Source organism: Callorhinus ursinus, unplaced genomic scaffold (genome assembly GCF_003265705.2).
Source record: "Callorhinus ursinus isolate GAN/ISIS: 27379988/994484 unplaced genomic scaffold, GSC_fseal_2.0 scaffold10, whole genome shotgun sequence".
Taxonomy (NCBI): Eukaryota; Metazoa; Chordata; class Mammalia; order Carnivora; family Otariidae; genus Callorhinus; species Callorhinus ursinus.
In genome coordinates, this window is record NW_027397072.1 from 88085051 (window position 1) to 88098732 (window position 13682).

The 13682-nt window shown below is 36.5% G+C and overlaps 1 protein-coding gene across 11 annotated transcripts in view; it reads left to right on the forward strand.

Annotated features, from left to right (window-relative positions):
* Positions 1–13682, forward strand: part of CCDC138 (coiled-coil domain containing 138) — a 138506-nt gene that overhangs the window by 122547 nt on the left and 2277 nt on the right. For all 11 annotated transcript variants that reach the window (XM_025869116.2, XM_073897928.1, XM_025869118.2 and 8 more), the window contains one exon: positions 13255–13393. In XM_025869116.2, the coding sequence (XP_025724901.1) occupies positions 13255–13393 (139 nt within the window). The remainder of the gene's footprint in view (positions 1–13254; positions 13394–13682) is intronic.

Here is a 13682-nt window from a genome sequence, read left to right on the forward strand (position 1 = left end):
AATCGTCAAAAATCATAATGAAATACTGCAAGAATTATCAAAATGGGACACAGACACATGAAGTAAACAAATGCTGTTGGAAAGATGCACCGATAGACTTGCTTGACACAGGGTTGCCACAAACCTTAAATTACTAAAAAACAACAACAAAACCCAAAACCCCCACAATATCAGTGAAATAAATGAAGCGAATAAAACATGGTATGCCTGTAGATAAATGGCTACCTGGCACTCTGAGAAATTAAGTGACTTGTTTAATGTCACATGGCTCTGGCCAGGGTGGTGATGAGGAATAAATTAGTCTTTCAGAAAAAGAGAAGGTAGAGACAAGGGAGAAGCTTCCCTTGGACTTAGGACCCCAGAATTGAGGGATTCCAGAGCAGAAAGTAGTGGCAGCACTTACTGTGTCCCAGGGATTAATAAAGGAAGGTGGGGATGGTGGGGGGAAGCTTTAGAATTCTCTCAGGAATGAAGAAGTAGAGGGAAGAACAGGGATTTGAGCAGACTAGGAACTTTTTGGGTTTGTCCTGCTCCAAAGAGAGCCTTTGTCCCTGGACTAGCACTTCTCCCACCTCAGGCCCATGACAAACTCCCACTCATCTTTCAAGAAATGGGAAATCTTCAGTGTGTTTTACAACCTGCCTTGTTCCATAAAGGAATGAAGGTAGACTTGGAAAAAACTAAAGAGGGGAATTTATGTAAAGTTGGGTGTTTTCAAAAGATTACCTGTGGATATCCTTCTTACTGTTGCTTTTGTTTCCTTTTTAAGAATTTATTGACCTTTATTCAGTGCTAGGATGGGCAGCTGATGTTTTTTGGTTGACATTGAATGTTGTCATGTTATAACTTTTTAAGATTGATTTATTTATTTTAGAGAGAGAGTATGCAAGTAGGGGGAGGAGTAGAGTGGGAGGGAGAGGAAGAGGGAAAGAATCCCAAGCAGACTCCACACTGAGCATGGAGCCTCATGCAGGGCTCGATCTCAGGACCCTGAGACCATGACCTGAGCCAAAATCAAGAGCTGGATGCTTAACCAGCTGACCCACCCAGGCGCCCCAGCCATGTTATAACTTTTGAACTCTCAGAACTAGAAATAAGAAAGCCTTACTAACCAAAAATTATATATTTTGTCCCATGTAATAGCATGTTAATATGTATATCTGAGAGTTGGGAGTTCGCTTTTAAAATAATTTTATTATGATTACTGCTTTGCCTTAGAATTCTGGAAAGATTAAGATAGCTGCTATTTGGAAAATAGGGACTTAGATTCTTAGCATAAAACCTACATAAAGTACTCTAGTCGGTTTCCAAAAGGTTGATGTCTAACATAGACAACATAATCATTACCAAAGAATGTACTATTGCTGACAGCACATACTCTTTAGAAACAAACCACCACTTTTGAAATGGCAGATCTTAGATAAATAATTCTCTTGTGAGATTTCAGTGATTGACTTTTAAATTAATAAGAATGTTTATTTTCTTAAGTTGCCCACTAATACAGTATTTTGTCAGATATTAGTATAATGTTGATACAGGGAGTTCTTATGCCACTTTCCCCTTACTACTGAAAGTAACCTGAGATTGATTGTGTCTTCAGGTAATCCTTTCTCAAACTGAAGATTTAAATACCTTCCACCAAGCTTATGAACTACAAATTTACATAATATATTGTGAGTCAAGAAAGCATTGAAAAAATTTGTTTTCAAGAGGTAATTTAGCCCTTTGCAGCAAACATTATGGGCTGGCTGCCCCATCACCATTCTCATCCCTTTCTCTTTCACCTATTCTCAGCCCTCTCATTGGCAGGAATGGCCACTTGCATGACGCACGTGTGGCCAGTGGGGGGGAAGTTAGAAGTCCACTGAGAGTTTCTAGGAAACTTTATGTTTTGATTTGCTGGTAAGAGGGAGCAGATGATTGGCACTGTTCTACTCTACACCTTTTTTTTTGCCTGTTGTCTAGGGCCTTTTGACCATGAATTACACATGAAGAAAGAGAGTCTGAAATGAAGAATTTGGGTTTCTGATGGCATTGTCCTGCACCTAAACCAGTTCCAGAAAGTGCCTACCTCTTAAGAGAGAAACAATAATCTGTTTGATTAAGCTACTATATGTTGGACTTTTTATTACATACCCAACTGAACCACCATGTACTTTGTTTCAGTTTTATTTTACCCTCTAAAGCTTCTGGGTTTTTTTTTTAAGTCTTTTTTTTGGAAGGTAAAATTGTATAGGTTTATCATTTTAAAATTCAAGTAGAGACAGACATCAGCAAGATGGTAGAGTAGGAAGCTCCAGGCCCTCCTTCCTTTACAAAAACATCAAATTAACAACTACAGACTGACTAAATTAACTTTATAGGAGCTCTGAAAACTAGTCAAAGATCTGTAGCAGTCAACCTAATGCACATTCAAGAAAAGCCATATTCAAAACATTAGGAAATTTTGTTACCTTTTTATTGCCTTTACACCACCCCACCCCGGGTGTGGTACCGGGCAGATGGTAGGAAGTGGCTCAATTTGTTGCTCTTTCCCTCAGACAGAAAAGACAGAGTGAACTAGTTTGCAATATTTTGGCCTATCTGGGTGGTCCAAAGGATTGGGTTCTCTCTTTCCTGACTCAGAGCATGGACGAGGACATTTGCAAATAGCTTGGATCTCAGACTGAAGGCTAAGAAAGGCAGTGGTAAGCACCATGGCACTTGAAAGCTACAGGGGACTGTAGACATGTAAATGCCAGGAAAAGAAATTATGGACAGAGGAGTACAGTATAACATCTAAGGTCTTGAGAATAAGCTGGGATGAGACACTGGGAAATTAAGACATTTAAAAGCAGCCAGGGGAAATTGGAAAAAGAAAAAGCTCACTCAGGGTGCCTGGGTGGCTCAGTCAGTTAAATGTCAGACTCTTGATTTGGGCTCAGGTCATGATCTCATGGTCCTGGGATTGAACCCCACATTGGGCTCTATGCTCAGCGTGGCATCTACTTCTCCCTTTTCCCTCTGCTTCACCCCCCACTCATGCTCATTCACTCTCTCTCTTGTTCTCAAATAAATAAAAGTCTTTTAAAAAAAGAAAAAGCACACTCATAGGCCCAGATGCCTAAAAAAGACCTGAGAAGACCTTAGGCCTATACTCTGCACTGTTCCCAAGGGCCCAGGGGACTGCTAATTAATGAAGAAGATCTTCCATACTAGTCTTCAAAGACTAGGAAAGGTGACTGTTTTTCAAATGGTGAGTTTGCAGCAAAAAAATCACAAGGCATACAAAGAAACAGGGAACACAGCCTACTCAAAAAAAATGAAATAAATCTTGAGAAAACATCCCCAAAGAAACATGCAAAGAAACTCACTCAGGAAAGACTTTAAAGCAACTGTCTTAAATATACTCAAAGAGCTAAAAGAAAACAACAAAGAACCAAATGAAATCAGGAAAACTGTGTATGAAAAAGTGAGAATTTCAACAAAGAGCCAGAGTTTACAAAAAGGAACCAAATAGAAATTCTGGAGCTGAAAAATACAGTGACTGAACTGAAAAAACACTAGAGAGTTTCAATAACGAATTTAAACAAGCCCAAGAAAGAATCAGTGAACTTAAAGACAGGGCATTTGAAGTTATAGAGACTGAGGAGCAAAAAGAAGAGAGAATGAAGAAAAGGGAAACAGAGCAGAGCCTAAAGGACTTATGGGACATCATCAAACCGATCAATATACATATCATAGTAGTCCCAGAAGAAGAGAGGGAAAAGGGCCGAATAATCTGCCCCTTCAGTAATCTATTGGAAGAAATAATAGCTGAAAACTTATCAAATGTGAGGAAAGATGTAGTTTTACAAACCTAAGAAACTCACTGAATTCCAAAACTCAGTGAACTTGAACTTCAGGAAAAATCCAAAGAGCCCACAGTGAAGACACATGATAATTAAACTGTCAGAAATCAAAGAGAGAATCTTGAAAGCAGCAAGGGAAAATGTGGTATATACATAAAATGGAATATTATTCAGCCATAAAAAGGAAGAAAATTTTGACACCTGCTACAACTCGGATGAACCTGGAGGACATTATGCTAAGTGAAATAAGCCAGACACAAAAAGACAAATTTTATATGATTCCACTTACATGAGATACCTAGAATAGTCAAATCTATAAAGAGAGAAAGTAGAATGTTGGTTTCCTGGAGCTGGGGGGACAGATGGAAGTGGGTGTTAGTGTTTAATGGGTACAGTTTCTTTTAGGGAAGATGGAAAATTTCTGGAGTTGGATGGTTGCACAATAATGTGAATGTACTTAATACTAACAAACTGTGTACTTAAACATGGCTAAAATGTAAGTTTTTTGCATATTTAACCACAACTTAGAAATTAAATAACATGAGGCTAAGGAGAAATGTAGAAAACGTGTTTTTTTTTAAAACATCACCATAAACTTTATCATTTAGAAATGACCATCATTAAATGTTATTTCAGATACCTTTCTGTAGTTGTGTACATATGAGAATATTGATGAATGGATAAACAGATGAAAATACTTTTATAGAAATGGGTTTTGTTATACATGTACTTAATGAAATCTATTTTTTCAAGTTTATTTAAATTTCAGTTAGCATACTGAAATCTATTTAACAGGAAAAATGAAGTGGATTTGAGTTATAAGTATTTTATATCACAAATTCCTTCTGTTAAGAAAAGGTAAAACGCATTGAGTCTCTCTTTTAAAAACATTTTTATTTATTTATTTGACAGAGAAAGAGAAGGAGAACAGGCAGAGGGAGAGGGAGAAACAGGCTCCCCACCGAGTAAGGAGCCTGATGCAGGGCTTGATCCCAGGACCCTGGGATCATGACCTGAGCCGAAGGCAGACACTTAACCAACTGAGCCGCCCAGGCGCCCCTCTTTTTCTTTTTTTTAATTGTAAAATAATATAACAAAATTTACCTTAGTCATTTTTGAAAATTAATTAACTAGTAAATTAGTTAATTTAGAGAGTGAGCAAGCAGGGGGGAGGGGCAGAGGGAGAGAGAGGCAGAGAATCCCAAGCAGACACCATGCAGAGCATGGAGCCTGATGCGAGGCTTGATCCCATGACCCAAGAGATCATGACCTGAGCCAAAGCACAAGTCAGACGTTCAACCATCTGGGCCACCCAGGCATCCCTACTATATTAGTCATTTTAGTGTATCCTATCTTTTAAATACTATTTTCAGTTTTAGAAATGTATTTGCTCCCAGCTAGGAAAGATGAAGATAGCAGCACTAGTGCACTTTCAACTCCCCTTCCTCCACTTCCTGACTTTTTTAGTTATTTTTTTTTACATTATTGCAGTTTATATTTTTCATTCTGTTTTGTGACCATTATTTGCACATGTGCTTCATGTTGGTTTTCTTACTACTTTGCTTTATATTAGTTTTACATTCAGTTATATTCAGTGCTCAAGAATAGTTCTTATACTGTAACTTCTACATTTCTGTGTTCTTATTTTTGAATAATCTCTTGATTGCTCCCTTCCCTTTCGTTCAGAACTTTGTAAACTGTGCTTTTACTGTGGCAGAGAAGTGAAAGGACAATCTGATTTTTTCCCTGTTAGTGTTAACTTATTCTTTTGCTTAGGGAGCTAATGACTATTTTATCTTTGAAGTTTAGGGTAGATCTTGTTGTTGAATGTTCTGAAGCAAGTTTTCCTGGGTCACTGTTGTGCTGTTTCAATCTGCAGACCCACTTCTTTGTTCATTTAGCATTTCACATATACAATTGACCCCTTGAACAACAGAGGTTTGAACAGTGCCTGTCTACTTCTACGTGGATTTTTTTTCGATAAATATAATATAGTACTGTAGATGTATTTTCTCTTCCTATGATTTTCTTTTTTTTTCCAGATTTTTATTTAAATTCTAGTTAGTTAACATGTTGGTTTCAGGAGTAGAATTTAGTGATTCGTCACTTACATACAACACCCAGTATTCATCACAACAAGTGCCCTCCTTAGTATCCATCACTGTTTAGCCTATTCTCCACCTACCTCCCCTCCATCAACCCTCAGTTTGTTATTTTTCATTAAGAGTCTCTTATGGTTTGTTTCCCTCCCTCCTTCTTCCCCCCCATATGTTCATCTGTTTTGTTCTTAAATTCCACATATGAGTGAAATCATATGGTATTTGTCTTTCTCTGACTGACTGATTTCACTTAGCATAATACATGCTAGCTCCATCCACATCATTGGAAATGGCAAGAATTCATTCTTGTTGATGGCTGAGTAATATTCCATTGTGATAGATATATATCTATATATAGATATAGGTATATGCACATATAGCCTATATGTATATATAGGCTGTTATTGATAATGCTGCTATAAACATTGGGGTGCATGTACCCCTCGAATCTGTATTTTTGTATCCTTTGGGTAAATACCTAGTAGTGCAATTGCTGGGTTGTAGGGTAGCTCTATTTTTAACTTTTTGAGGAACCTCCATACTGTTTTCCAGAGTGGCTGTACCAGTTTGCATTCCACCAACAGTGTAGGAGGGTTCCCCTTTCTCCATATCCTCACCAATATCTGTTGTTTCCTGTGTTGCTGATTTTAGCCATTCTGACAGGTGTGAAGTATCTCATCGTGGTTTTGATTTTTATTTCTCTGATGATGAGTGATGTTGAGCATCTTTTCATGTGTCTGTTAGCCCATCTGTATGTCTTCTTTGGGAAGATGTCTATTCATGTCTTCTGCTCATTTCTTAACTGGATTATTTGTGTTTGGGGTATTGAGTTTGATAAGTTCTTTATAGGTCTTGGATACTAACCCTTTACCTGATATATCATCTGCAAATATCTTCTCCCATTCGTAGGCTGCCTTTTAGTTTTGTTGATTGTTTCCTTCACTGTGCAAAAGGTTTTTATCTTGATAAAGTCCCAATAGTTCATTTTTGCTTTTGTTTCCCTTGCCTACAGTGACGTGTCTAGTAAGAAGTTCCTGGGGCCAAGGTCAAAGAGGTTGCTGCCTGTGTTCTCCTCTAGGATTTTGATGGTTTCCTATCTCACATTTAGGTTTTTCATCCATTTTGTATTTATTTTTGTGTATGGTATAAGAAAGTGGTCCAGTTTCATTCTTCTGCATGTGGCTGTCCAGTTTTCTCAACATCATTTGTTGAAGAGACTGTCTTTTTTCCATTGGATATTCTTTCCTGTTTTGCTGAAGATTAGTTGGCCATATAGTTGTGGGCCCATTTCTGGGTTCTGTATTCTGTTTCATTAATCTATGTGCCTGTTTTTGTGCCAGTACCATACCGTCTTGATGACAACAGCTTTTCAATACAGCTTGAAGTCAGGAATCGTGATGCCTCCAGCTTTGGTTTTCTTTTTCAAGATTGCTTTGGTTATTCAGGGTCTTTTGTGGTTCAATACAAATTTTAGGATTGTTTGTTCTAGCTCTGTGAAAAAATGCTGGTGGTATTTGGTAGGGATTGCATTAAATGTCTGGATTGCTTTGGGTTGTATAGACATTTTAACAATGTTCTTCCAATCCAGGAGCATGAAATTTTTTCCCACTTCTTTGTGTCCTCTTCAGCTTCTTTCATAAGTGTTCTATAGTTTTCAAAGTACAGATCTTTTATCTCTTTGGTTAGGTTTATTCCTAGGTATCGTATGGTTTTTGGTGCAATTGTAAATGGGATTGATTTCTTGATTTCATTTTCTCCTGCTTCGTTATTGATGTATAGAAATGGCAACAGATTTCTGTACATTGATTTTATATCCTGTGACTTTGGTGAATTCGTGTATTAGTTGTAGCAATATTTTGGTGGAGTCTTTTGGGTTTTCTACATAGAGTATCATGTTGTCTGCAAATAGTGAAAGACTTCCTTCTTGCCAATTTGGTTGCCTTTTGTTTCTTTTTGTTGTCTGATTGCTGAGGCTAAAACTTCCAATACCAAGTTAAATGGTAATGGTGAGAGTGGACATCCCTGTCTTGTTCCTGACTGTAGTGGAAAAGCTCTGTTTTTCCCCATTGAGGATGATATTAGGTGTGGGTCTTTCATAGGTGACCTTTATGATGTTGAAGTATGTTCCATCTGTAACTACTTTGTTGAGGATTTTTATTAAGAATGGATGCTGTATTTTATCAAATGCTTTTTCTGCATCTATTGAGAGGATCATATGGTCCTTATCCCTTTTTTTTATTAATGTAGTGTATCACATTGATTTGTGAATATTGGACCACCCCTGCAACCCAGGAATAAATCCCACTTGATTGTGGTGAATAATTCTTTTAATTCCTTATGATTTTCTTAAACTTTTTTTCTCTAGCTTACTTTATTGTAAGAATACAGTATATGATACATATAGCATACAAAGTATATGGTAATCAGCTATTTGTTTTTAGTAAGACTTCAGCTCAGTAGTAGGCCATTAGTAGTTAAGTTCTGGAGAGTCAGAAGCTATACACAGATTTTTGATTGTATGGGGTTCAGGGGGTCAGCACCTGTAAACCCTATGTTGTTCAAGTGTAAACTATAATATATATTATTTTATTAACCTGATATGAAGAATACAAATTACCTTTATTTTGGATCTTTTTTTGGTAGTCTTCCATATCTTGATTTCTTTCTAATTATTTCTTTTTTTTCTAATTATTTCTTTGCATCATTTTCATTTGTATTGTTTATGATTATCTCAAGTTTTTATGATAGTAATCTAATTTTCAGCTATATCATTTCAGTTTTGTGACTTATCAGGGTTTTTTTGTTTGTTTTTTTAAGTAGGCTCCATACCCAGTGTGGAGCCAATGTGGGGCTTGAACTCATGATCCTGAGATCAAATTGGACACTTAATCAACTGAGCCACCTAGGCCCCCCTAAATATGTTTTTTAATAGTGGTTTTTAAATTCTCTCTTCTTAAAATCCTATTATTTATCATCTTTTCTTATTTTATTGACTAGCCATGTTTTTGCTAGGTTAATATATACTTCAAAACTCTTATGGAAATCTGTTTTGTTTTTTGAATTGTGTTTTCTTTTACATTTGACTGTCTTGTACATTGCTATAATCCTTTCTTATTGATTGATTGATTGATTGATTGATTGATTGATGTAATACGTATGCCAGGTTGCCATGCTGTTTCTAATCTTGTTCTTAGTTGGACCTCCTTGTCCACACTTTGTGTGTCCTCATAGAAGGCATGGGGCACCCTCTTCTTACCACTATAGCCAAGTCCGGTTTTCTCTTCTCCCTTCTGAGCTACAGTTTAAAAGCCATTGTCCTTAATATATGTTTTTTCTGTGCCCCATGGGTGTAGTGATAACATTCTGTTAGATTCTCAGGACTGTTCTTACTTCTGAGATTTGACTGAATATCTTGTTTGGGTTCATTTCACCTAATTAGGGAAGTGGGGGATGAGTATCCTGTTCCCATAGAGAAATTCTTTTGGCTTTAGACTGGCTTCCCAGTGCAGTGTGTATTCAGGAACGTTATTTTCAGATCGCTCCCCCTTGCAATCCATTTCTCTGTTTTCCAGTCAGAAGATTGAAAAGGTAACAACAGCTGTTTTGTTTGTTCTTCCTCAGGTCTGGGGGTTATTAGTAAGAATTCCCAAGGTTTTGTCAACCCCAGTATATGATATGGAAGAAGGGTGGTTAAGGTGGGCTAGGACCCTGGCCACACTTCTAACTCTTCTCCACTCCAGAATTTTACGTTTATATCCTAGAACATTTTTTAAGGTTTGTGACTTTGACTTCTGCCCATTTTTTGGTTGTTGTAGGTAAAGGTTTTGGGGGGGGGTTGTATTAAAATTTTTGATCCTTATGACTAGGTATTAGGGGAGAGAAATTCTCTCAAGCATTTTTATCTTTCCATTTTAATGTAGATAAATCAGTGAAGACATGCTAAGTAATTTATCCAGTGTTACATGAATTTTAGAAGACAAGTCACCTAGCTTATTGGGCCTTCAATTTTTTTTTCCCACTTTTGTACTAGCCACTTTTATTCAAATTGAAGTTCTTCTAAGCTTAAAAAATGTAATGAATTTGAACACTGGAGTAATGAAAAAACGTTAAAACTGCAGTGTTTCAGTCTTAGAGTTAAACCTAATGCAATGCAATGCATATAAGAATATCAGAATTTCCTTTCTTTTTACGTCTTTCTCATAGATTTAAAAGAATGGTTGGAAATCAAACCAGTGAACTTCTTTTACTTCTAAAAGACCTTTACAAGCTTCACATTTTAAATATGCTGATATATCAAAGTTTTTGGATGGTCTTGGCTTTTTTCCATTATAGAGGTCATACAAGGAAGTTCACTTTTATTTGGCAATGCTTACTTGGGGCTTTTGGTAATAACCCTTAAATGTGTGTGCTTTGTTCATTCCAAGACTTGATTTACATATAAACTATAGTAAAATAAAGGAAGATACACTCTTTCATGCCACTTTATACAGGCACCCATCCCCCATGCAGTGGAAAATCTGCATATAACCTTTGACTCCCCAAAAACAACTACTGACAGCCTGCTGTTGAATGGAAGCCTTTCTAATAACATGAACCGTTGATTAACACATTTGGGGTTTTCTGGGTTTTTTTTTTTTAAGATTTTATTTTATTTATTTGACAGAGAGAGACACAGTGAAAGATGGAACACAAGCTGGGGGGAGTGGGAGAGAGAGAAGCAGGCTTCCCGCGGAGCAGGGAGCCTGATGCGGGGCTCTATCCCAGGACCCTGGGATCGTGACCTGAGCCGAAGGCAGATGCTTAACGACTGAGCCACCCAGGCGCCCCAGATTAACACATATTTTGTATGTTATATGTATTATATGTTGTATTCTTACAACAGAGTAAGCTAAAGAACATCATAAGGAAGAGAAAATACATTTCCGGTACTGTACTGTATTTATTGAAAAAAATTTGTGTATATGTGGCCCTGTGTAGTTCAAACTCGAGCTGTTCAAGGGTCAACTGTACAAAAAACCATTATAACTTTTTTATGCGGTTTTTAGGCTTTAAATTGAGAACATGTCGTAGATGGATATTGTAGACTGTAGGGGGGTTAAGAAACCTCAGTGGACTTTCTGGTAGTGACTTACATGATTGTTCTTTATCCATTGATTTAAAATTTGTTAGCCATGTAATATAGTTACCTTTCTTGTTCAGAGTTGACATAAATCATATGTCTCAGGATCTGAAATAAGAAAACTGTGCAGTTTTTTAGTGAAGCTGCTTGAAATTTCAGTCAGTGCATTTTTAATGATTTGTAGATTGGGGCACCTGGGTGGCTCTGTCGGTTAAGCCTCTGAATCTTGATTTCAGTTTAGGTCTTGATCTCGGGGTTGTGAGTTCAAGCCCTGTGTTGGGCTCCATGCAGGGTATGGAGCCTACCCTACTTAAAAAAATAATAATAAAAATGTTTTTTGTAGATTATGTGTGCTATATTTATAACCTACATTTTCATTCTTTAAGAAGATCCTGTAACTGAGATACATACATGTGCACGCACACACACACACATGCACACGCACATAGACACCCGAACATGCACATGACTTTTGGTGAACTAAGTGTAGTCTGTACTTGGGTTAGACTGCTCTGGGGAAAGTATTATGTTTTTTCCTCCTACTTTTTACTACGTGGTAACGTGCAGAGGACAAGTGACCACTGTCCTTGTGGTCCACTGCTAGCATGTAGCACCTTTCACTTTCTGTTATCACAACATTGCTCTGACTTTTCTAGTGTGGATTTTGTTGGTTTCGTTATTGAATAGTTTATTTTACCCAGTAAAGACAATCTTTTAAGCTGTGCTTATGGATTCAGAAAGAGTGATGAATACAAAGCTATCATATTTCTGTGTCCTTTGTAGTTACTGACTGACTTATCTGTGTGAAATAAAGTCCTGTATTCACTGTGGGAGCCTCCGAATTTTACAGAGACTTTTTACATAGGAATTTAACTACTTTAAAAGCCATAATTTATTATTTTTCTATGACTTTTGTTTCTTTTCAGGCTTTCCTAATGACCTATACTAGTGATTTACAGCTTATAAAACATTTTTATGCATTATTGTGTTCAACTCATAACCACTTTAACAGATCTTTTAGTTTTCACTATTGCAAACTTTACTGTGGCCCTTATTCTCAAACCTTTGCATACATTTGATTGAGACACATTTTTTAGAGGCAGAATTGCTGAATCGAAGGATATACCCACTTATAAGGTTTTTGATACAAATTTGCCAAATTCCAATTATTTTATTCCTACTGAGGCTGAATATTTTTAATGAATATTTATTTATTATTCATGAATATTTTTAATTTATTTTTATTTTATTATATTTATTCCATCGTGATTTCCTTTGCCCTTTGTTCATTACTAAAAATATTAGGTCCATCTTTTTCTTACTGAATTATAAGAGCTTTTATTTTTAACAGTATCAGTCTTCTAGCAAATATATTACAAGGGGATTTCCTCCCAATGCCTCTGCTTCAAGTTTGACATTTCCCTTTTGTTTTGCTTTTGTCTTTCAGAGCTTTTGCCTTTTAAGTTTTGTAATTGTTTTTTACATAGACATTAAAATTTTGTATTTTGTAACATTTTTCACCTTTTATGAATCTTTTCACCCTTCGACTTTTGTGCTTAAAAAGTTATTCCCTAAGACGAACCATGAGAGATGATGGACTCTGAAAAACAAACTGAGGGTTCTAGAGGGGAGGGGGGAGGGGGATGGGTTATCCTGGTGATGGGTATTGAGGAGGGCACGTTCTGCATGGAGCACTGGGTGTTATGAACAAACAATGAATCATGGAACACTGCACCAAAAACTAATGATGTAATATATGGTGATTAACATAACAATAAAAAATTAATAAAAAAAAAAGTTATTCCCTAGCCATTGATTATGTTAATTGTCATAACACTCAAACGAAATTCTTAAATGTAGGTTTTTTAAAAATTTGCTATCCCCAAAATATTTCTTATTGCTAATTATTTAAACTCAGCCTACTGCTATGAACTTTTTGAAGAACTGATCTTCCCCCATTCTTCCAAACATGGGATTTCTGCTAAATACTGCCTAGTGGAAGTTGGATATTAGGGAAAATAGTCTTATCTTTGGTTTGCGTTGTTCAACAAGAGCCAGTGGAGATTTTAATTTTTCAAATGATGGTATTTTTGCTCCAAAGTTTAAGTATGAAAAGAATGAAAATCCAAATTAATATTTATGAAATGTTATTAATTTCCTTTTTAGCTATACCCTAACAGTAAAGCACTGGTGATTTGTTTTGCAGAATCCTTGCAGCCTTTCCTGGAAGCCTGTAGCAACACTTTATTTTTTCGTACTTGCTCTGTGCTGCTTCGAACCCCTAAGCTTGATCTTCAAATACTAGAAAAGCTCAGTATTATTCTGCAGAAACTTTCCAAAATCAAGTAAGAATTTTTTTTATTTCTAAGATTTTTTTATTGAAAGATCTCTTATTGTGATCATTTAGGCCTTTCTGAATCCTGTACTCGTTCAACTTTGTTAAATCACAGATTCCAATAAATGTAGAATCTTGAGATTCATGAAGTATTAATGCATGTCTAAGATACATACTCAGTGACAGATGAGAATTAGAGCGTTCATCTAGGAATGTCTTGTTTCCGTAGTTCATTTCTGCTAAATGAACCTTAGGTACCACAGAGTATGCAAAACTAAAAGCAGTTTTTAGCAACCAAG